The sequence below is a fragment of the Tamandua tetradactyla genome, chromosome 1 (assembly GCF_023851605.1).
Source record: "Tamandua tetradactyla isolate mTamTet1 chromosome 1, mTamTet1.pri, whole genome shotgun sequence".
NCBI lineage: Eukaryota > Metazoa > Chordata > Mammalia > Pilosa > Myrmecophagidae > Tamandua > Tamandua tetradactyla.
In genome coordinates this window covers 18,125,706-18,149,690 of record NC_135327.1, presented here as the reverse complement: position 1 = coordinate 18,149,690, position 23,985 = coordinate 18,125,706, and the positions used below count along the sequence as shown (strand labels likewise).

At 36.9% G+C, this 23,985-nt stretch overlaps 1 protein-coding gene across 6 annotated transcripts in view; it reads right to left on the bottom strand.

Moving 5' to 3' along the window:
- The window catches only part of PIGU (phosphatidylinositol glycan anchor biosynthesis class U), a 156,409-nt gene that overhangs the window by 43,690 nt on the left and 88,734 nt on the right, over positions 1-23,985 (bottom strand). For all 6 annotated transcript variants that reach the window (XR_013179694.1, XM_077170863.1, XM_077170855.1 and 3 more), the window contains one exon: positions 23,825-23,922. Coding sequence is in view for 5 of the 6 variants with exons in the window: in XM_077170863.1 (XP_077026978.1) it covers positions 23,825-23,922 (98 nt within the window). In the remaining variant the exon portion in view is untranslated. The remainder of the gene's footprint in view (positions 1-23,824; positions 23,923-23,985) is intronic.

Sequence of the window (23,985 nt, the reverse complement as noted above, 5' to 3'; positions counted from 1 at the left end):
CTTCACGTGTGAATTCTATCAAACATTCCAGAAAAAATTAGTAGCAATCCTGCTTAAACTCTTCAAAAAAACTGAAGAGGAGAGAAAGCTACCTAACTCATTCTATGAAACCAACATCACCCTCATACCAAAGCCAGACAAGATACCACAAAAAAAGAAAACTACAGACCGATCTCTCTCTAATGAATATAGATGCAAAAATCTTAAACAAAATTCTAGCAAATCAAATCCAGCAATACATCAAAAGAACTATAGACCATGACCAAGGAGGATTCATCCCAGGTATGCAAGGATGGTTCAACATAAGAAAATCAATTTATGTAATATACCATATCAACAAATCAAGGCAGAAAAACCACATGATCATCTCGATTGATGCAGAAGGCATTTGACAAAATTCAACATCCTTTCCTGTTGAAAACACTTCAAAGGATAGGAATAGAAGAGAATTTCCTCAATATCATGAAGGGAATATATGAGAAACCCACAGCTAACATTATCTTCAATAGGGGAAAACTGAAAACGTTCCCCTTAAGATCAGGAACAAGACAAGGATGTCCACTATAACCACTGTTATTCAACATTGTGTTGGAAGTTCTAGCCAGAGCAATCAGACAAGGAAAAGAAATATTAGACATCAATATTGGAAAGGAAGAAGTAAAACTCTCACCGTTTGCAGATGATATGATACTATATGTCAAAGACCCCGAAAAATACACAGCAAAACTACTAGAGCTTATAAATGAGTACAGCAAAGTGAAAGGTGATAAGATCAACACTCAAAAATCTGTAGTGTTTCTATACACTAGTAATGAACAATCTGAGGGGGAAATCAAGAAAAAAAATTCCATTTACAATTGCAACCAAGAGAATAAAATATTTAGGAAAAAATTTAACTAAAGAGACAAAAGACCTATACAAGGAAAACTACAAGAAACTATTAAAAGAAATCACAGACGACCTAAATAGATGGAAGGGCATACCATGTTCATGGATTGGAAGACTAAATACAGTTAAGATGTCAATTCTACCTAAATTGATTTACAGAATCAATGAAATACCAATTAAAACCGGAAAACCTTACTTTTCAGAACTAGAAAAACCAATAACCAAATTTATCTGGAAAGGCAGGGTGCCCCGAATAGCTAAAAGTATCCTGAGAGAAAACAATGAAGACAGAGCTCTAATGCTATCTTTAAGGCGTATTATGGCGTATTATGAAGCTACAGTGGTCAAAACAGGATTGTACTGGCATAAAGAGAGATATACTGACCAACATAATAGAATAGAGTGTTCAGATATAGACCCTCTCATCTATGGACAATTGATCTTTGATAAGGCAGTCAAGCCAACTCACCTGGGACAGAAGAGTCTCTTCAATAAATGGTGCCTAGAGAATTGGATATCCATTTGCAAAAGAATGAAAGAGGATCCATATCTGACACCCTATACAAAAATTAACTCAAAATGGATCAAAGACCTAAACATCAGATCTAAACCCAAAAAACTGTTAGAAGAAAATATAGGGAAATACCTTATAAATCTTACGCTGGAAGGCCATTTCCTAGCCCTTATACCTAAAGCAAGAGCATTGAAAAAAGAAATAGATAAATGGGAACTTCTCACAATTTAACAATTTTGTGTATCAAAGAACTTCATCAAGAAATGAAAAAGGGAGGACTTCCTGGAAGATGGCGGCTTAGTAAGACGCGCGGATCTTAGTCTCTTCTCCAGGACACCTACTAGGGGAGTAGAAACGATACAGAAAGCGCCCAAAGCCACAACAGAGATAAAAAAGACAGCGTACCCCATCCTGGAACGGCTGGCTGGCTGAGAGAAGCAGCTCGGGTGAGATCGCCGAGGCGCGCGGGCCTTACCGGGCGGGGTGGCAAGCGGCCGGAGTTACTCCCTTCCCCCTTCCCGGGCCGGCTGGGAGAATTGGAGAGGCGGTCCCCTGAAACAAAGACGGCTGGCGCCCACACCACGCGCAGCCCCCGGACCAACTGAGAGAATTGGATCGGAAACCCCCAGGCCGCGGAGAACGGTGACGGGTGGGGGAGGCCCCTTCCAAACCCGTGACTCCCGGGGAACGTGCACTCTCCCGGGCGGGCCGCTGCCGCTGGCGCCCTCCCGCCACGCTTGTTGCCCAGGGCCGACTAGGAAATTCGGACGGGCTCTTTCCCTGGCTGCGGCGACCAGCAACCCTCCCTGCGTTCGGACCCCGGGCCGGCTCAAGCCGTTTCGGCTAGCGAACCCCCAGGACGGCGAGAGTTTTCCAAAGTTTAAGGTCCCACAGCACCTTTTACTGGTGGGACCCGCAGACAAACGGGTGCCACGAGCGCCACCTACTGGGCAGGATAAGAAAAACAGAACCCAGAGATTTCACAGAAAAATATTACAACCTTGCTGGGTCCAACACCAAGAGAAATCTGAATAAATGCCCAGACGCCAGCAGCAGAAGATAACTGTCCACGCTCAAAAGATTGAGAATATGGCTCAGTCAAAGGAACAAACCAATAGCTCAAATGAGACACAAGAGCTGAGACAACTAATGCTGAATATACGAACAGAAATGGAAAACCTCTTCAAAAATGAAATCGATAAATTGAGGGAGGACATGAAGAGGACATGGGCTGAACATAAAGAAGAAATAGAAAAACTGAAAAAACAAATCGCAGAACTTATGGAAGTGAAGGATAAAGTAGCAAACATAGAAAAAATAATGGATAGCTACAATGATAGATTTAAAGAGACAGAAGATAGAATTAGTGATTTGGAGGATGGAACATCTGAATCCCAAAAAGAAACAGAAACTATCGGGAAAAGAATGGAAAAATTTGAACAGGGTATCAGGGAACTCAAGGACAATATGAACCGCACAAATATACGTGTTGTGGGTGTCCCAGAAGGAGAAGAGAAGGGAAAAGGAGGAGAAAAACTAATGGAAGAAATTTTCACTGAAAATTTCCCAACTCTTATGAAAGACCTAAAATTACAGATCCAAGAAGTGCAGCGCACCCCAAAGAGATTAGACCCAAATAGGCGTTCTCCAAGACACTTACTAGTTAGAATGTCAGAGGTCAAAGAGAAAGAGAAGATCCTGAAAGCAGCAAGAGAAAAACAATCCATTACATACAAGGGAAACCCAATAAGACTTTGTGTAGATTTCTCAGCAGAAACCATGGAAGCTAGAAGACAGTGGGATGATATATTTAAAATACTAAAAGAGAAAAACTGCCAACCAAGACTCCTATATCCAGCAAAATTATCCTTCAAAAATGAGGGAGAAATTAAAACATTCTCAGACAAAAAGTCACTGAAAGAATTTGTGACCAAGAGACCAGCTCTGCAAGAAATACTAAAGGGAGCACTAGAGTCAGATACAAAAAGACAGAAGAGAGAGATATGGAAAAGAGTGTAGAAAGAAGGAAAATCAGATATGATATATATAATACAAAAGGCAAAATGTTAGAGGAAAATATTATCCAAACAGTAATAACACTAAATGTCAATGGACTGAATTCCCCAATCAAAAGACATAGATTGGCAGAATGGATTAAAAAACAGGATCCTTCTATATGCTGTCTACAGGAAACACATCTTAGACCCAAAGATAAACATAGGTTGAAAGTGAAAGGTTGGGAAAAGATATTTCATGCAAATAACAACCAGAAAAGAGCAGGAGTGGCTATACTAATATCCAACAAATTAGACTTCAAATGTAAAACAGTTAAAAGAGACAAAGAAGGACACTATATACTAATAAAAGGAACAATTAAACAAGAAGACATAACAATCATAAATATTTACGCACCGAATCAGAATGCCCCAAAATACGTGAGGAATATACTGCAAACACTGAAAAGGGAAATAGACTCATATACCATAATAGTTGGAGACTTCAACTCACCACTCTCATCAAGGGACAGAACATCTAGACAGAGGATCAACAAAGAAATAGAGAATCTGAATATTACTATAAATGAACTAGACTTAATAGACATTTATAGGACATTACATCCCACAACAGCAGGATACACCTTTTTCTCAAGTGCTCATGGATCATTCTCAAAGATAGACCATATGCTGGGTCACAAAGCAAGTCTTAACAAATTTAAAAAGATTGAAATCTTACACAACACTTTCTCGGACCATAAAGGAATGATGTTGGAAATCAATAATAGGCAGAGTGCCAGAAAATTCACAAATACGTGGAGGCTCAACAACACACTCCTAAACAACGACTGGGTCAAAGAAGAAATTGCAAGAGAAATTAGCAAATACCTCGAGGCGAATGAAAATGAAAACACAACATATCAAAACTTATGGGACGCAGCAAAGGCAGTGCTAAGAGGGAAATTTATTGCTCTAAATGCCTATATCAGAAAAGAAGAAAAGGCAAAAATTCAGGAATTAACTATCCATTTGGAAGAACTGGAGAAAGAACAGCAAGCTAACCCCAAAGCAAGCAAAAGGAAAGAAATAACAAAGATTAGAGCACAAATAAATGAAATTGAAAACATGAAAACAATAGAGAAAATCAATAAGGCCAGAAGTTGGTTCTATGAGAAAATCAATAAGATTGATGGGCCCTTAGCAAGATTGACAAAAAGAAGAAGAGAGAGGATGCAAATAAATAAGATCAGAAATGGAAGAGGAGACATAACTACTGACCTCACAGAAATAAAGGAGGTAATAACAGGATACTATGAACAACTTTACGCTAATAAATACAACAATTTAGAGGAAATGGACGGGTTCCTGGAAAGACATGAACAACCAACTTTGACTCAAGAAGACATAGATGACCTCAACAAACCAATCACAAGTAAAGAAATTGAATTAGTCATTCAAAAGCTTCCTAAAAAGAAAAGTCCAGGACCAGATGGCTTCACATGTGAATTCTACCAAACGTTCCAGAAAGAATTAGTACCAATTCTCTTCAAACTCTTCAAAAAAATCGAAGTGGAGGGAAAACTACCTAATTCATTCTATGAAGCCAACATCACCCTCATACCAAAACCAGGCAAAGATATTACAAAAAAAGAAAACTACAGACCAATCTCTCTAATGAATACAGATGCAAAAATCCTCAATAAAATTCTAGCAAATCGTATCCAACAACACATTAAAAGAATTATACATCATGACCAAGTAGGATTCATCCCAGGTATGCAAGGATGGTTCAACATAAGAAAATCAATTAATGTAATACACCATATCAACAAATCAAAGCAGAAAAATCACATGATCATCTCAATTGATGCAGAGAAGGCATTCGACAAGATTCAACATCCTTTCCTGTTGAAAACACTTCAAAAGATAGGAATACAAGGGAACTTCCTTAAAATGATAGAGGGAATATATGAAAAACCCACAGCTAATATCATCCTCAATGGGGAAAAATTGAAAACTTTCCCCCTAAGATCAGGAACAAGACAAGGATGTCCACTATCACCACTATTATTCAACATTGTGTTGGAGGTTCTAGCCAGAGCAATTAGACAAGAAAAAGAAATACAAGGCATCAAAATTGGAAAGGAAGAAGTAAAACTATCACTGTTTGCAGACGATATGATACTATACGTCGAAAACCCGGAAAAATCCACAACAAAACTACTAGAGCTAATAAATGAGTACAGCAAAGTAGCAGGTTACAAGATCAACATTCAAAAATCTGTAGCATTTCTATACACTAGCAATGAACAAGTGGAGGGGGAAATCAAGAAACGAATCCCATTTACAATTGCAACTAAAAGAATAAAATACCTAGGAATAAATTTAACTAAAGAGACAAAAAACCTATATAAAGAAAACTACAAAAAACTGCTAAAAGAAATCACAGAAGACCTAAATAGATGGAAGGGCATACCGTGTTCATGGATTGGAAGACTAAATATAGTTAAGATGTCAATCCTACCTAAATTGATTTACAGATTCAATGCAATACCAATCAAAATCCCAACAACTTATTTTTCAGAAATAGAAAAACCAATAAGCAAATTTATCTGGAAGGGCAGGGTGCCCCGAATTGCTAAAAACATCTTGAGGAAAAAAAACGAAGCTGGAGGTCTCGCGCTGCCTGACTTTAAGGCATATTATGAAGCCACAGTGGTCAAAACAGCATGGTATTGGCATAAAGATAGATATATCGACCAATGGAATCGAATAGAGTGCCCAGATATAGACCCTCTCATCTATGGACATTTGATCTTTGATAAGGCAGTCAAGCCAACTCACCTGGGACAGAACAGTCTCTTCAATAAATGGTGCCTAGAGAACTGGATATCCATATGCAAAAGAATGAAAGAAGACCCATCTCTCACACCCTATACAAAAGTTAACTCAAAATGGATCAAAGATCTAAACATTAGGTCTAAGACCATAAAACAGTTAGAGGAAAATGTAGGGAGATATCTTATGGATCTTACAACTGGAGGCGGTTTTATGGACCTTAAACCTAAAGCAAGAGCACTGAAGAAGGAAATAAATAAATGGGAACTCCTCAAAATTAAACACTTTTGTGCATCAAAGAACTTCATCAAGAAAGTAGAAAGACAGCCTTCACAATGGGAGACAATATTTGGAAATGATATATCAGATAAAGGTCTAGTATCCAGAATTTATAAAGAGATTGTTCATCTCAACAACAAAAAGACAGCCAACCCAATTACAAAATGGGAAAAAGACTTGAACAGACACCTCTCAGAAGAGGAAATACGGATGGCCAAGAGGCACATGAAGAGATGCTCAATGTCCCTGGCCATTAGAGAAATGCAAATCAAAACCACAATGAGATATCATCTCACACCCACCAGAATGGCCATTATCAACAAAACAGAAAATGACAAGTGCTGGAGAGGATGCGGAGAAAGAGGCACACTTATCCACTGTTGGTGGGAATGTCAAAGGGTGCAACCACTGTGGAAGGCAGTTTGGCGGTTCCTCAAAAAGCTGAATATAGAATTGCCATACGACCCAGCAATACCATTGCTAGGTATCTACTCAAAGGACTTAAGGGCAAAGACACAAACGGACATTTGCACACCAATGTTTATAGCAGCATTATTTACAATTGCAAAGAGATGGAAACAGCCAAAATCTCCATCAACAGAAGAGTGGCTAAACAAACTGTGGTATATACATACGATGGAATATTATGCAGCTTTAAGACAAGATAAACTTATGAACCATGTAATAACATGGATGGACCTAGAGAATATTATGCTGAGTGAATCCAGCCAAAAACTAAAGGACAAATTCTGTATGGTCCCACTGATGTGAACGGACATTCGAGAATAAACTTGAAATATGTCATTGGTAACAGAGTTCAGCACGAGTTAGAAACAGGGTAAGACAATGGGTAATTGAAACTGAAGGGATACAGACTGTGCAACAGGACTAGATACAAAAACTCAAAAATGGACAGCACAATAATACCTAATTGTAAAGTAATCATGTTAAAACACTGAATGAAGCTGCATCTGAGCTATAGGTTTTTGTTTTGTTTTGTGTTGTTTTGTTTTGATTTTACTATTATTACTTTTATTTTTTTCTCTATATTAACATTCTATATCTTTTTCGGTTATGTTGCTAGTTCTTCTAAACCAATGCATATGTACTAAGAAATGATGATCATGCATCTATGTGATGATGTTAAGAATTAATGATTGCATGTGTAGAATGGTATGATCTCTAAATGTTGGGTTAATTTCTTTTTTTCTGTTAATTAAAAAAAAAAAAAAAAGAGAAGGGATAATTGGAGATGAAGGGATACAGACTGTACAACGGGACTGGATATAAAAACTCAGAAATGGACAGCACAATACTACCCAATTGTAATGCAATTATGTTAAAACACTGAATGAAGCTGCATGTGAGGTATAGGTTTTTTGTTTTTGTTTTTTTTGTTTTTTTTTTCTTTCTATTATTGTTTTAATTCTTATTCTGTTGTCTTTTTATTTCTTTTTCTAAATCGATGCAAATGTACTAAGAAATGATGAATATGCAACCATGTGATGTTATTAAGAATTACTGATTGTACATGTACATTGAAATGATTTCTAATTGTTTTGTTAATTCTTTTTTTAATTAATAAAAAAAAAAAAAAAAAAAAAAAAAGAAATGAAAAAGACAGCCTACACAATGGGAGACAATATTTTGAAACAATATATCAGATAAAGGTTAGTATCCAGAATTTACAAAGAGACTGTTCAACTCAACAACAAAAAAGACAGACAATACAATTACAAAATGGGCAAAAGACTTGAACACACTTCTCAGAAGAGGAAATACACATGGCCAAAAGGCACACGAAAAGATGTTCAACTTCCCTGGCTATTAGGGAAATGCAAATCAAAACCACAATGAGATATCATTTCACACCCACCAGAATGGCCATTATCAATAAAACAGAAAATGACAAGTGCTGGAGAGGATGTGGAGAGAGAGGCACAATTATCCACTGTTGGTGCGAATGTCAAATGGTACAACTGCTGTGGAAGGCAGTTTGTCGGTTCCTCAAAAAGTTAAATATAGAATTGCCATATGAGCCAGCAATACCATTGCTAGGTATCCACTCAGAGGACATGAGGGCAAGGACACAAACGGACATTTGCACACCACTGTTTATAGCAGCATTATTTACATTTGTGAAGAGATGGAAACAGCCAAAATGTCCATCAACAGACGGGTGGCTAAACAAACTGTGGTATATACATATGATGGAATATTTTGCAGCTGTAAGACAGAATAAACTTATGAAGTAGGTAACAACATGGATGGACCTTAAAGACATTATGCTGAGTGAGATGCCAGAAACAAAAGGACAAATACTGTATGGTCTCACTGATATGAACTGACATTAGTGAATAAACTTGGAGAATGTCACTGGTAACAGAGACCATCAGGAGACAGAAATAAGGTAAGATATTGAGTAATTGGAGCTGAAGGAATACAGGTTGTGCAGCAGGACTGATTGTAAAACTTAGAAATGGATAGCACAATACAACCTAACTGTAATATAATTATGTTAAAATACTGAATGAAGCTGCATGTGAGAATGACAGAGGGAGGAGGGCTGGGGACACAAATGAAATGAGAAAGAAAGATAGATGATAAAGACTGAGATGGTACAATCTAGGAATGCCTAGAGTGTATAATAATAGTGACTAAATGTACAAATTTAAAAAATGTTTTTGCATGAGGAAGAACAAAGGAATGTCATTCCTGCAGGGTGTTTAAATAGATGGTGATTAATATTTTAAAATTTTAACTTATGTGGGAAAATAAAGGAAAAAAATGTTTATTTGTTACAAAATTTATATTTTGACTAGTGCATTTCCTAATATAACTTATGTGGACAGCTTAATTGAACACCATAGGTACATGGAACCTTGAGTAGGGCATGAGATTTTGTTGGTTTGTCCAGAGTGATGTCCCGATAAATCCCAGTGAATAAAACAGTATTTGCAAAGTCTGTTTGCAAATGGTGAGAAAGAGGGAAAGTTTAACTTCCTCAAGTTGAATTCTTGATATTCTCACAAGCAGTGCAGACAACCAAAGCTATAGGCTGAGCCCCCAATCTTGGGGTTTGTTCATATGAAACTTAACCCCACAAAAGATAGGTCAAGCCTACTTAAAATTAGGCCTAAGAGTCACCCCCAAGAGAACCTGTTTTGTTGCTCAGATGTGCCTTCTCTCTTTCCAGCCAACATAACAAGCAAACTCATGGCCCTTCCCCGTCGACGTGGGACATGATTCCCAGGGGTGTGCACCTTCCTGACAATGTGAGACAGAAATCCTAGAATGAGCTGAGATTCAGTATCAAGGGATTGAGAAAACTCCTAGAATGAACTGAGACTCAGCATCAAGGAACTGAGAAAACCTTCTCAACTAAAAGGGAGAAGAGCAAAATGAGACAAAATAACGTGTCAATGGCGGAGAGATTCCAGAGTTGAGAGGTTATTTCGGAGGTTACTCTAACACATTAAATAGATATCACCTTGTTAGTCAAGATGTAATGAAGAGGCTGGAGGGAACTGCCTGAAAATGTAGAGCTGTGTTCCAGTAGCCATGTTTCTTGATGATGAGTGTATAATGAGTGATTGTGAAAACCTTGTGTCTGATGCCCCTTTTATCTACCTTATGAACAGACAAGTAAAACATAGAGAATAAAAATAAATAATAGGGGGAACAAATGTTAAAATAAATTTAGTTTGAAATGCTAGTGATCAATGAAAGGGAGGAGTAAGGGGTATGGTATGTATAATTTTTTTTCTCTTTTTGTTTTATTTTTTTCTGAACAGATGCAAATGTTCCAAGAAATGATCATGATGATGAATATGCAACTGTGTGATGATACTGTGAGTTAATGATTATATATGTAAAATGGAATGATCAAAATAAGAATGTTTGCCTTAAGTGTTTTTTTGGTATTTAAAAAAATAATCAAAAAGTTTAATAAAAACTGTACAAGAAGCAATGTGATAAATCATTGTCTAACAGTATGAAAATCAGAAGAATTCAAATCTTTTTTCTCATATACTAAAAGACCAGCTTGAAGCTAAAATAAATAATAGGGGGAACAGATGTTAAATTTAGATTGAAATGCTAGGGATCAATGAAGGGGGGTAAGGGGTATGGTATGTATGCATATTTTTGTGTTGCCTTTTTCTTTCTTTTTCTGAATTGATGCAAATGTTCTAAGAATAGATCATGATGATGAATATGCAACTATGTGATGATATTGTGAATTACTGATTATATATGTAGAATGGAATGATCAAAAGTTAAGAATGTTTGCATTTGTTATATATTTTTTAAAAATAAATAAATAAATAATGAGGGAACAGATGTTAAAACAAATTGAATAGATTGAAATACCAGTGAACAATGAAAAGGAGTGGTAAGGGGTATAGGAAAAAAATAGGGGGAACAAAGGTTAGAATCTATTGAGTAGATGGAAATACTAGTGGTCAATGAGAGGGAGGATATGTGTGAATTCTTTCTTTTCTCTTTTATTTTCTTTTTCTGGAGTGATGTAAATGTTCTGAAAAATGATCATGGTGATGAATATACTACTATGTGACAATATTGTGAGCCCTTGATTGTACACCATACACAGAATGTTTGTACATTAAGAACGTTCATGATTGCATGTTGTTTTGGTTTGATAATACAAAATAAATAAATAAATAAAGATATCCCATTTTTTTAAATGGATAAATGGTATTTCAAGATCACAATATGAATGTGATGGATGCTCATTGATATTGAGTTGGTCATTGTATCTAGACCTTTTTGGTGGTTGAAAACATGCACGTACACACACACACACACACACACACACACACAGATATTTAAATAGCTATAGAGACCAGGCAGTTAACAAATGAATGAAATGTGACAGAGATGAAGCCCAGAGTTAGGGACTGTGGTAAATTGAAGAGCATATACTCTAAGGGGAAAATCTTTTCATTTTTCAAAAGAATCCAGAAATTGACATTTTTAACACAAGATTTTAATATGTGGAAAACTAATTAAAAAATTTAAACACCAGAGTAAAATAAAATATACGTGGGCCAAATTTGTACCATCAGACTGAAAATTTTAAACAGGAGGTGTGCTATCTTCAGAAGTCACAACATTACTAACATAAAAATATGTAGAGAATTCTCAGGCTGCCTCAGGAAAAGCCAAATTATACAATTACTCCCCACCCCCACTCTACCCCCATATAATCTCTAAAAGTATATTCTATGCAGAAACAATTTTCTTTCTAGGACATGGTATTATAGGAAAAACATCCATTAGAATAAGCTCTTGAAAGGAGATGGGCTATAACAAGTTTTTTTTGTTCTTTTTTTTTTAACGTTTCATAGCTGGTAAGTTTATTCATAAAGGCAGACCACATGTATAGATGGGTAACATTATTAGCCATTAATAAGTGCAAATTAAACCTCAGTGAGATACCACTTCACATACACTGGAATGGATGAAAGTGCAAATGATGGCAATACCAGGTATAAAAGAAGTTTTTATACATAAAATCTTACAATCTGCAAACTCACTGCCCTCCCCCCTCTCTGTGGGACATGACTCCCAGGGGTGCAAACCTCCCTGGTAACGTGGGACAGAAATCCTAGATGAGCTGGGACTTGGCATTAAGAGATTGAGAAAACCTTCTCAACCAAAAGGGGGAAGAGAGAAATGAGATAAAATAAAGTGTTAGTGGCTGAGAGATTTCAAACCGAGCCAAGAGGTTATCCTGGATGCTATTCTTAAGCATTATATATCCTCTTTTTAGTTTATGGCGCATTAGAGTGGGTAGAGGGAAGTACCTAAAGCTGTAGAACTGTGTTCCAGTAGCTATATTTCTTGAAGATGATTGTATAATGATACAGAGTTTTTTTTTTGTTTTTTTTTTTTTTCACATGGGTAGGCACTGGGAACCAAGCCTGGGTCCCCAGCATAGCAGGCAAGAATTCTGCCATTGAGCCATCCTCGCACCACCCTAATGATATAGCTTTTGCAATGTGACTGTGTGATTGTGAAAACCTTGTGCCTGATGCTCCTTTTATCTACGGTATGAAGAGATGAGTAAAAAACATGGGTAAGAAATAAATAATAGGAGGAACAAAGGTTAAAATAAATTCAGTAGATTGAAATACTAGTGGTCAATGAGAGGGAGGGGTAAGGGTATGGCGTATATGAGTTTTTTCCTTTTTCTTTGTTTTGCTGGAGAGATGCAAATGTTCAAAAAATGATCATGGTGATGACTACACAACTATATGATGATATTGTGACCCAATGATTGTAACCATGTCAACAATGTTTGTATGTCAAGATCTTTGTATGTTTGTTGTTTACAGTAAAAACATTTTTTTAAAAAATCTGTGATCTTGGGAAAAGACCCATCAGATAGATTTTGCATGACAAATATATTAGAGGCAACAAAACTGGTTCAAAAGTTTATTGCAAAATGCATGATAAAACCCACACCCTCGCCTAGAGAACTGGATATCCATATGCAAAAGAATGAAAGAGGACCCGTATCTCACACCCTATACAAAAGTTAACTCAAAATGGATCAAAGACCTAAACATTAGGTCTAAGACCATAAAACTGTTAGAGGAAAATGTAGAGAAATATCTTATAAATCTTATAATTGGAGGCGGTTTTATAGACCTTACATTCAAAGAAAGAGCACTGAAGAAAGAAAGAAAGAAATGGGAACTCCTCAAAATTAAACACTTTTGTGCATCAAAGAACTTCATCAAGAAAGTAAAAAGACAGCCTACACAATGGGAGACAATATTTGGAAACAACATATCAGATAAAGGTCTAGTATCCAGAATTTATAAAAAGATTGTTCAACTCAACAACAAAAAGACAACCAATCCAATTACAAAATGGGAAAAAGACTTGAACAGACACTTCTCAGAAGAGGAAATACAAATGGCCAAAAGGCACATGAAGAGATGCTCAATGTCCCTGGCCATTAGAGAAATGCAAATCAAAACCACAATGAGATATCATCTCACACCCACCAGAATGGCCATTATCAACAAAACAGAAAATGACAAGTGCTGGAGAGGATGTGGAGAAAGAGGCACACTTATCCACTGTTCGTGGGAATGTCAAATGGTGCAACCGCTGTGGAAAGTAGTTTGGCGGTTCCTCAGAAAGCTGAATATAGAAATGCCATATGACCCAGCAATACCATTGCTAGGTATCTACTCAGAGGACATAAGGGCAAAGACACAAACGGACATTTGCACACCACTGTTTATAGCAGCATTATTTACATTTGTGAAGAGATGGAAACAGCCAAAATGTCCATCAACAGACGAGTGGCTAAACAAACTATGGTATATACATACGATGGAATATTATGCAGCTTTAAGACAGAATAAACTTATGAAGTATGTAACAACATGGATGGACCTTGAGAACATTATGCTGAGTGAGACTAGCCAAAAACAAAAGGACAAATACTGTATGGTCTCACTGATATGAACTGACATTAGTAAATAAACTTGGAATATTTCGTTGGTAACAGAGACCATCAGGAGATAGAAAAAGGGTAAGATATTGGGTAATTGGAGCTGAAGGGATAGAGACTGTGCAACAGGGCTGAATACAAAAACTCAGAAATGGATGGCACAATACTACCTAACTGTAATAAAATTATGTTAAAACACTGAATGAAGCTGCATGTGAGAATGATAGAGGGAGGAGGGCTGGAGACATAAATGAAATCAGAAAGAAAGATAGATGTTAAAGATTGAGAAGGTATAATCTAGGAATGCCTAGAGTGTATAATAATAGTGACTAAATGTACAAATTTAAAAAATGCTTTTGCATGAGGAGGAACAAAGGAATGTCATTACTGCAGGGTGCTGAAAATAGATGGTGATTAATATTTTAAAATGTCACCTTACGTGTGAGACTAAAGCAAAAAGTGTTTGTTACAAAATTTATATTTTGACTAGTGCATTTCCTAACATAACTTATGTAGATAGTTTGATTGACCACCACAAGCACTTGGAATCTCAGATAGGACACGAGATTTTGTCGGTTTGTCCACAGTGATGCCCCGATGAATCCCAGAGTGATCCAATCAGTAAATAAAAAAGTATCTGCAAAGCCCCCTTTGGGGAATGGTGAGAACCGGGAGAAATTCAACTTCCCCAAGTTGAATTCTTGATATTCTCATAAGCAGTGTGGACAATCAAAGCTGTAGGCTGAGCCCCCGGTCTTGGGGTTTGTTCATATGAAACTTAACCCCACAAAGGATAGGTCAAGTCTACTTAAAATTTAGGCCTAACAGTCACCCCCAAGAGAGCCTCTTTTGTTGCTCAGATGTGGCCTCTCTCTCCAGCCAACAAAACAAGCAATCTCACCACCCTCCCCTTGTCTACGTGGGACATGACTCCCAGGGTGTGGACCTTCCTGGCAACGTGGGACAGAGATCCTGGAATGAGCTGAGACTCAGCACCAAGGGATTGAGAAAAACCCTAGAATGAGCTGACACTTAGCATCAAGGGATTGAAAAACCTTCTCGACCAAAAGGGGAAAGAGTGAAATGAGACAAAAGTGTCAATGGCTGAGAGATTCCAAACAGAGTCAAGAGGTTATCCTGGAGGTTATTCTTACACATTAAGTAGATATTATCTTGCTATTCGAGATGTAATGGAGAGGCTGGAGGGAACTGCCTGAAAATGTAGAGCTGTGTTCCAGTAGCCATGTTTCTCGAGGATGACTGAATAATGATATAGCTGTCACAATGTGACTGCGTGATTGTGAAAACCTTGTCTCTGATGCTCCTTTTATCTACCTTGTCAAGAAACAAGCAGAACATATGGAATGAAAATAAATAATAGGGGGAACAAATGTTAAAATAAATTTAGTTTGAAATGCTAGTGATAAATGAAAGTGAGGGGTAAGGGGTATGGTATGTATAATCTTTTTTTTCTGTTATTGTTTTACTTTTTCTCTTGTCTTTTTATTTCTTTTTCTGAATTGATGCAAATGTTCTAAGGGATGATGAATATGCAACTATGTGATGAGATTGAGAATTACTGAATATATATGTAGAACAGAATTATATGTTAATGTTTTTGTTTGTTTGTTCTTAATTTTTTTTTATTAATAAATTAAAAAAAAAAACCCACACTCTCATTTTCAGGTTATTTCCTAGAAGCAGCAAAAACAGAAAGCTGCCGAGTAAAGAGCAAGGTGTGACAATTCTAAATAAGGACCCTCAGGAGGGTGCAGTTATCAAGAAAGACCTGACTGAATTTGGCTGCTTAGGTACAAGCTAGTATTAAGTGACCTGCCCCAAGTTCCAGAATGCATAGAAAGAAAACAATGGATTAGACTTTTCAGTCCAAGAGTAAGAGAAAGTCAGACTAGATCAAAGTAAAAGTAAAAAAAAAACAAAAAAAACAAAAACAAGAGTATTCACAAGGAATTTTCCCTTGTTGCTGTCATTTTCTTTCAAAGAAAATAAGGACCTCAAACTATCAAAGGGGGCCCCCCAAAACAGAACAGAAAAGAACCTTCCTTGACTGTGCCATGAGCTTCTCAGCAAGCTTCTCTTATTATCTGCCTCTGTCAGCCTCATAGTTTCTGCCTCTAGGTCACAAGTACTAGGTTTCTCCTTCATTGTAGCCTGAGGGTATGTACTTTAGAGCTCTTTATTTTATTCTGCCTGCTATGAGAACCTAAAATTTTGTGCCAGTTTGAAAATATTACGTACCCCAGAAAAGCCATGTTTTAATCTTGATCCAATCTTGTGGAAGCACCCCTTTCTCTTAATCCCTATTCAGCACTGTAGGTAGGAAACTTGATTAGATTATCTCAAGGATGTGAAAGCGTCCAATTGTGGGCGTGACCTTTGATTATTGGGAGATGTGACTCCACCCATTCCTGGTGGGTCGTGATTAGTTTACTGGAATCCTTTCAAAGAGGGAACATTTTGGAGAGGTCCAGAACGATGGAGAGAGTCAACAGAAACATCACAGCAGACCTGAAATAGATGCAGACAAGTGGAGAACAGTGATACAGATGTCTGGAGATGCTTGAAGCCCAGCAGATGTTGCCATGAGGTGTTAAGCAAGCAAGAACCTGGGGAGAGCCAAGGGAAACCAAGAGATGAAAGCCAGCCCTGAAGAAGCAAAGTGAGGAACCTCCACACGGTCAGAGACTGAAAGCAACAGAGATCAGGAGCAAGTGACCAGCTTGCCTTCCCAACTTACAGAGGTGTTCCAGATGCATCAGCCTATCTTCAGTTAAGGTTATCTTTTACTGGATGTCTTAGTTTGGACATTTCCATAGGCTTAGAATTGTAAACATATAACTTATTAAATTCCCCTTTTGTAAAGCCATTCCAGTTCTGGTATATCGCATTCCAGCAGTTAGCAAACTAACACAGGTTTAAAGTTTCTCTCATATGTGGAAACTAGCTAAGACAACGTCAGAGGAAGAGTAAAGTTGTCAGAGGGGACAAAAAACAGATGGACTCAAACCACCAATCTTATATGTGACTCACCAGAGAGCTAATGCAGCATCTCTGCCTTTGATCCAGAAGTCTTGTTGTGTCTCTTGCAAGCAAAAGAAAAATAGCTTTGCCTCTGCCACTGATTAAACAAACCTGCTCATTGGTTTGTCCACATATCTTTTGCATCCCCTGCAAATTCCACTTGTAGAAGGGAGTTTCAAACTCTCTCTCACAGTTCCTTTGACAGTAAATGAATTGTTTTCTTTTCCCCTCACCACCCTATATTCCTACAGACTGGTGAACACGTCCTTTCTATGAATATATGAAACTAATAACTGAAGCAGTTCAGAATAGAACTGCAGGTCCCTAGTTTCCTATCTAGCTCTGGAACAGTTAATGGACAACTGCATGTCCCTGGTTTCTTATCTAGCTCCAAGGGAATCAATGCAAACTGCAAAATTCACGGGATAAAAATTTCCTCTAAAGCCCCAAAACCTCACTAAACCATCGAAACCTTCCCAAACCATAAAAACTTATAAAATCATGTGTCCAAAGTGAGGTGCCAGCAGGGCACTGGTTACTATAACCATAGCTAATATCTATTGACTGTATTCTAAACACTTAATAGGGAAAAAACCTTTGCAGAAGGTATTATTATATTATCCTCATTTACATATGAGGAAATAGGCAGAGAGCAGTTAAGTGGTTACTTTCCCAGGGTGACAGAGCAAATAAGTGTTGAAAGTGGAATCAAGACAACTTCAGAGTCTGCCTTCCATTTGTGTTTAATTTTTTATTATAAATTTTTTCAAACATTCATAAAATCTGAGAGAATAATCAATGATCAATCATATACCTGTCACCTAGCTTAAATTATTAACATCTTGCCATATTTTCTGTATATCTGTGTGTATATATGAATTTGCTTTTGCTGAACTATTTAAAAGTTGTACACATCATGGTATGTCCTACACATGCAGCTCCTACAAATAAGCACATTCTCCTATATACCATAATACTATGACCACCTCCAAGAAATTAATAATTTCCTAATATTATCTAACATCTGATATATCTTCAAATTTCTCTATCATCCCCAAAATATCCTTTATAGCTGTTTTTTTTTTCCAAACAAGAATACAAACAAGTTTCACTCATTCCATTCACTTGTTATGTCACTTTAGTCCAGAACAGTTCCCTCACTTTTTCTTCCTAATTACATTAACTTTTTGCAGAGAACCAGGTCAGCTGTCATACAAAATATTACATTCTGGATTTGTATTATTGTTTCCTTATGGTGTCATTTAACTTGTTCTTCTTCTCTTCTATTTCCTATAAATTGGAAGTCAGATCTAAAGGCTTCATTAGGATTAAACACATTGGGTAAGAATACTTCAGGACTGATGCTGTATATTTCATACTGCATCACATCAAAAGTCACATCATGTCAGGTCGCTCCACAATAAGTTATGCTAAGTTTCATTACTGGTTAAGGGGGTGATTGCCAGAGCATGCTTTTGTAAAGATACATTTCTTCTTTTGCTTTTAGCAAATAATGTAAAGGGTAATGGAAGTAATATTTTGGCACCACAAAATGCAAATATCCTGTTCTCCAAAACTCTTCACTAAATGATCTTAGTATCCATCGAGGATCTTTGCCAGATTCAGTAATTTCACTAGTGATTTTCTGTTCTATCATTCCTTCTACCTATATCAGCTGGCATTCTCCTGTAAAGAAGAGCTTTTCCTCATCAACTGAGGAAGAACCACAGTCCCTTTTCACAAGCCAGGGTAAAAGTTATGTTCTTTCCCTTTAATGATTAATTTTCAGAGTAAGGAATTGGTAAAAACAGCCACATTTTTAAATGATGGCATATGTATTTTTCTTTTCTCCTCCCCCTCTTTTCTGGAGCATCACTATGGGTCCACGAATTTTTATTTATTCAGCATCTCATAATCACCTGTATCATTATTCTCTGATGCTCAGAACATCCCAAATTTAGCCAGGAGGAACCCCTTTGAGTAGGGACTTATTCTGGTTAGTCGTTTTGGCTTTCTGTCATAACAAGATGTCCCAGACAAGCCTATGTTCTTAGACAGTACATTATGCAACCTGGCCTAAAGAGACATATGTAGAAGTATTTGACTACAGAGGTCTCAAAGAAACTCTGAGAAAAATGTAAGGTCAATACCAGATACGGATTGTATAAAGATATAACGTTCACAATGTGACTGTGTGATCGTGAAAACCTTGTGTCTGATGCTCCTTTTATCCAGGGTATGGACAGATGAGTTAAAAACATGGATAAATAAATAAATAATAGGGGGGACAAAGAGTAAAATAAATTGGGTAGATGGAAATACTAGTGGTCAACGAGAGGGAGGGGAAAGGTATATGGTATGTATGAGTTTTTTCTTTTTTCTTATTTCTTTTTCTGGAGTGATGCAAATGTTCTAAAAAATGATCATGGTGATTAGTAGGCCACAGTGGCTCAGCGGACAGAGTTTTGCCTGCCATGCTGAAGACCCGGGTTTGATTCCCAGTACCTGCCCATGCAAAAAAAATAATAATAAAGATCATGGTGATGAATACACAACTATGGGATGACATTATGAGCCACTGATTGTACACCACGTATGGAATGTATGTGTGTGAAGATTTTTCAATAAAAAATATTAACAACAACAACAAAAAAGATTAGAGGGTGGTACAATGGTGGCTCAATGGCAGAACTCTCGCCTGCCATGCCAGAGACCCAGGTTTGATTCCCAGTGCCTGCCCACGCAAAAATAAAAACTAGGTATGTCTATAACCTGGCAACTCCACTACTAGGTATATACCCAGAAGAATTAAAACAGGGACTTGAATAGATATTGGCAAACTGATGTTCACAGTGGCATTATTCATGATTGCCAAAAGACGGACACAACCCAAGTGTCCATCCACCAATGAATGAATAAAATGTGGTATATATATACAATGGAATATCATTCAGCCATAAAAGGGAATGAAATCCTGATACATGCAACAACATGGATGAATCCTGAAGATATAATGTTGAGTGAAATAAGCCAGACACAAAAAGACAAATATTGTATGATCTCACTGATTTGAAATAATTAGAATAAGCAAACTCAGAGAGTCAGAATCTAGAATATAGGTTACCAGTGAATGGGGTGGGGATAGAGGATGGGAAGTGAAGGCTTAAAATATACAGGGTTCCTATTTGGAATGTTGCAAATGTTTTGGTAACGGATAGTGGTGATGGTAGTACAACATCGTAAACTGAAATATATATCTGAATTTGATTAAAATGGGAAATTTTAGACTGTATATATGGTAACAAGTTAAAAAAAAAAATCCATAGAGCATGACTCCCAGGGATGAACCTAGCGCTGGCACAGTGGGATCAACAAAGCCTTCCTGACCAAAAGGGGGAAAAGAAATGTAACAAAATTAGGTATCGGTAGCTAAGAGAGTTCAAATAGAGTTAAAAGGCTATTCAGGAGACTTCTCTTACGTGCTAGTTACCAGGGTTTGCCAAATCCCAAACAAAACCATTCTTAATAACCCTAAAGAACACCTAGGGCTCTATCTGAGATTCTACAAAAGTTTCACATGCTAAGATTTCTTACTAAAAACCTACAACTTCCAGATAGTTCCTAGGCCAAATAAGTCCTGAAACCCAGAGGAGCCAGCCTCTCCAAAACATCAATTAGTTCCATCCCCCATCCCATATTATTGACACTTCTTTTCAAAATAAAAAACATTGGAATGGGCATAGCCCAAATACCCCTAGAAATTGGAAGAAAGATCAAAGAAGCAGGTAGAGTTGTAACAGAGAAGATAGGATTTAACAAATGACTATGATTGCTAAATCATTACACTGATATTTCTTTTAGTCTCCAGTGTTTTGGAGCAGCTAGAAGGAAAAACCTGAAATTATGGAACTGTAACCCATACCAAACTCTGAAATCTATTCTATAGCTACTTGTTACAATGAACTTCAAATTTTATTATTTTTGCATATATGCTATATTTCACAGTAAAAAAGTTTTCTTAAAAAATCCATAGAACTACACTATACAGTGAGCGCCAAGTTAAACCATGGACTATAGTTTAGAATAACTATAAAATGTGCTATCAATTGTAATTGTAACAAATCTTCCACACCAATGCAAGGTATTAATAATAGGGTAGAATATGGGAATCCTGTATTTTATGCATGATTATTTTGTAAATCTACAACTTCTCTAATAAAGAAAAAAAGAGTAAAATGATAACTTCTTTATGGTTGCCATATCCATTTGATTTGAGGGTTGAAAAGATATTTAAGATAATTAGGTATAGCCACCTGTGTAATGCTTACAGCCAGCTTTGCTAGAGTGTCCCCAATAAGTGGCCATGCAACCTCTAGCTTTAACACTGTCATTCACAGGGAACTCATGTCACTTGGGGACATCCTATTCTGTCACAGAATTACTTATACTAAGCTTCCTACAGGTTCTACTCTAGTTCCAGCTTCTCTCCTTGGATCCTAAGGATCTCTGTAAAACTGGAGTTTAAGAGTTCACTTAATGATCTCAGAGGAACTCAGCCCTAAAGAATAATTTCCTCTTCTGTTGCCTCATTCATATTTAAACAGTTGGGTTTGTTTCCTGGATGTGACTGAACTGATTTTCCAAATACCCTACCATAACTCACAAGACCCTGCCTTTCAGGCTTACTGCATATACTTACATAAAAATAATTAATATAGTATTGGCTGGAATTTTGATTTGTATATAAATAGGATCCTCAGTTCATCTGAAACTCCCCCCGCCCCGCCGCCACCCCATCCCATTCCTCACATAGAGATGCCTGCCAAGCAGAGCATATTCTACCTAAAATTCTCCCGTATCCAGCCTCTCATTTCTCCATTTCTCCTAACACTGACATAGGCCCCCCCCCCCCCAAATTTATCTGACTTGATCTAGTATAATGGTCAAAACATTCTCAGATTCAGCTCCTCACTCCAATCCACCCCAGAGACTGCTGCTAGAGCAATCTTTCTGAAGCACTTACCTGCTTGGCAGCCATCAACTGCTATGTCTACTAAGTTTAGCACAGTGTCTAGCACACAGTAAGTGCTCAGTAAATGTTGATAAAGAAAGTGAGTGAATAAAGTGCTGGCTGTGCCACTTGACTTCATGACTTGGTTGTACTATTCACTTTTGTCAGGAAGAAATTTCCTTGGGTTTTCAACAAAAGTTATTTCACATAAAGCAGTGTTCAAAATGACCTAACAATTCATTTTAACATTTTTAGTCAATTTCTCTTATGAATAAATATATATTTTTCTGTATTGTTTAATTCATAAATGGTTGCATAAAAATTATGATTGCACAGATTCTTCTTGGTGTTCAGTCTTTTTAACGAATAACTATAAATATGAAATTAAAAAAGAAAATACAATCAGCATATTTTTATGCAGAAAAATTCATGGACTCAACAAGAATCTAGAAAGAAAATCAAAGCAAAATAACTTCACAGTATGTTGATACATCTATTAAACTAGCAATCATAAGCCAAATTTGAAAAGTCAATGCTGGCAGACCGGGAATTAAGAAATTCACTTCAATTTAGACACTGCTGTTAATTGGCTCAGGTTTTCTGGTAAATAATCTGGTCTTGCAACATGAGAACTCTAAAACGTCTCACACCTTTGGGTCCAATGATTCAGGTGGAGGCATATACTTTAAGGAAATAACTTAAAGAAAAACAAATTTCTATATTATTTATATTGGTGATAAGTAGGATACATCTCAAAAAATTAGAGAATGACCAAGTTGACTATGTATCATTGTGTACAACACAATGATATATTACAAAATTATTTAAAACGACAAACCAATGACCTATTTAAATAAAATGGAGGTACACACATAGCTTCAGTAGCAGTTTTTGTGATTAAGAACAAGAGCTCTTACATCAGATGTTTTTGGATTTGAATCATGACACTGCCACCTGTATGCTTTCAAGAAGCATTTCTCTTCTAAGAATAGATTTGGACTATGTGGACTTGCAAATGATTACTTACCCTTGAGATGTGTATGTTCTTATTTGAATAGAAAATAGAGATGGTAAGGGGAGCGGACTCTTGTGTCAGACTGCCTGAGTTCATGAGCACTATGACTTGCTGGCCATGTGACCTTAAACAATTTAGTGACTTCATATTCCAACCTTTCTCATCAGTAAAATGTGGTTAATAATATGACCATAAAGTCCTTATGAGGTTGACATGAGATGCTGCCTGTAGAGAGAGTACTTAGCTTAGCATAGTGTCCAACATGTAGTAAGTTCTCAGTAAGTGTCACCAACATGTTTTCTTCAGTTAATATTTACTGATCACCCACTATGGTCCATGCATTGCATCAGGTACACCTATTACCACATTTAATTCCTATAAGAACTTGACAAGGTGAATATTATTATAAAGAATAGATAATGAAATGAGCTCAGAGAGGGGTCTACGTATACTGGATGAGCAAAGAAGAATTTAAAATGGTTCATAGATCCCAACTAAAAATATGTAAAATAAAATGTACCTATACATTTTAAATGATATGCATAATTAGAACTTAATGGTCATGAGGTCCACTTTGTTTAGATGGTTAAATTTGTTCTTTTGTTTGCCTTTTCAAATATAATCAAGTGGTAAGAGTTGGGGACCCAGTAACACTGATTTTATTGACCCATGCTCCTTCTTCTGCCTAGCAGAGCTCAGGTCATGTACTACATGTCTCTTGGGTGCTGGCTTTTGACCAGCAGGTGCTTACCTGGAGGAGATAGAGGAGTCCTGGGACAAACAAGGTGAGTGGGTACAGAGATTGGTATGTTGCTAAGGCAAGAAAAATAGCACTGAGGAAGGCACTGCCTGTAAAAAAAAATAAATGTATGGAATAATCCAGCCTCATCAATCAGGGTTAAATTTGACAAA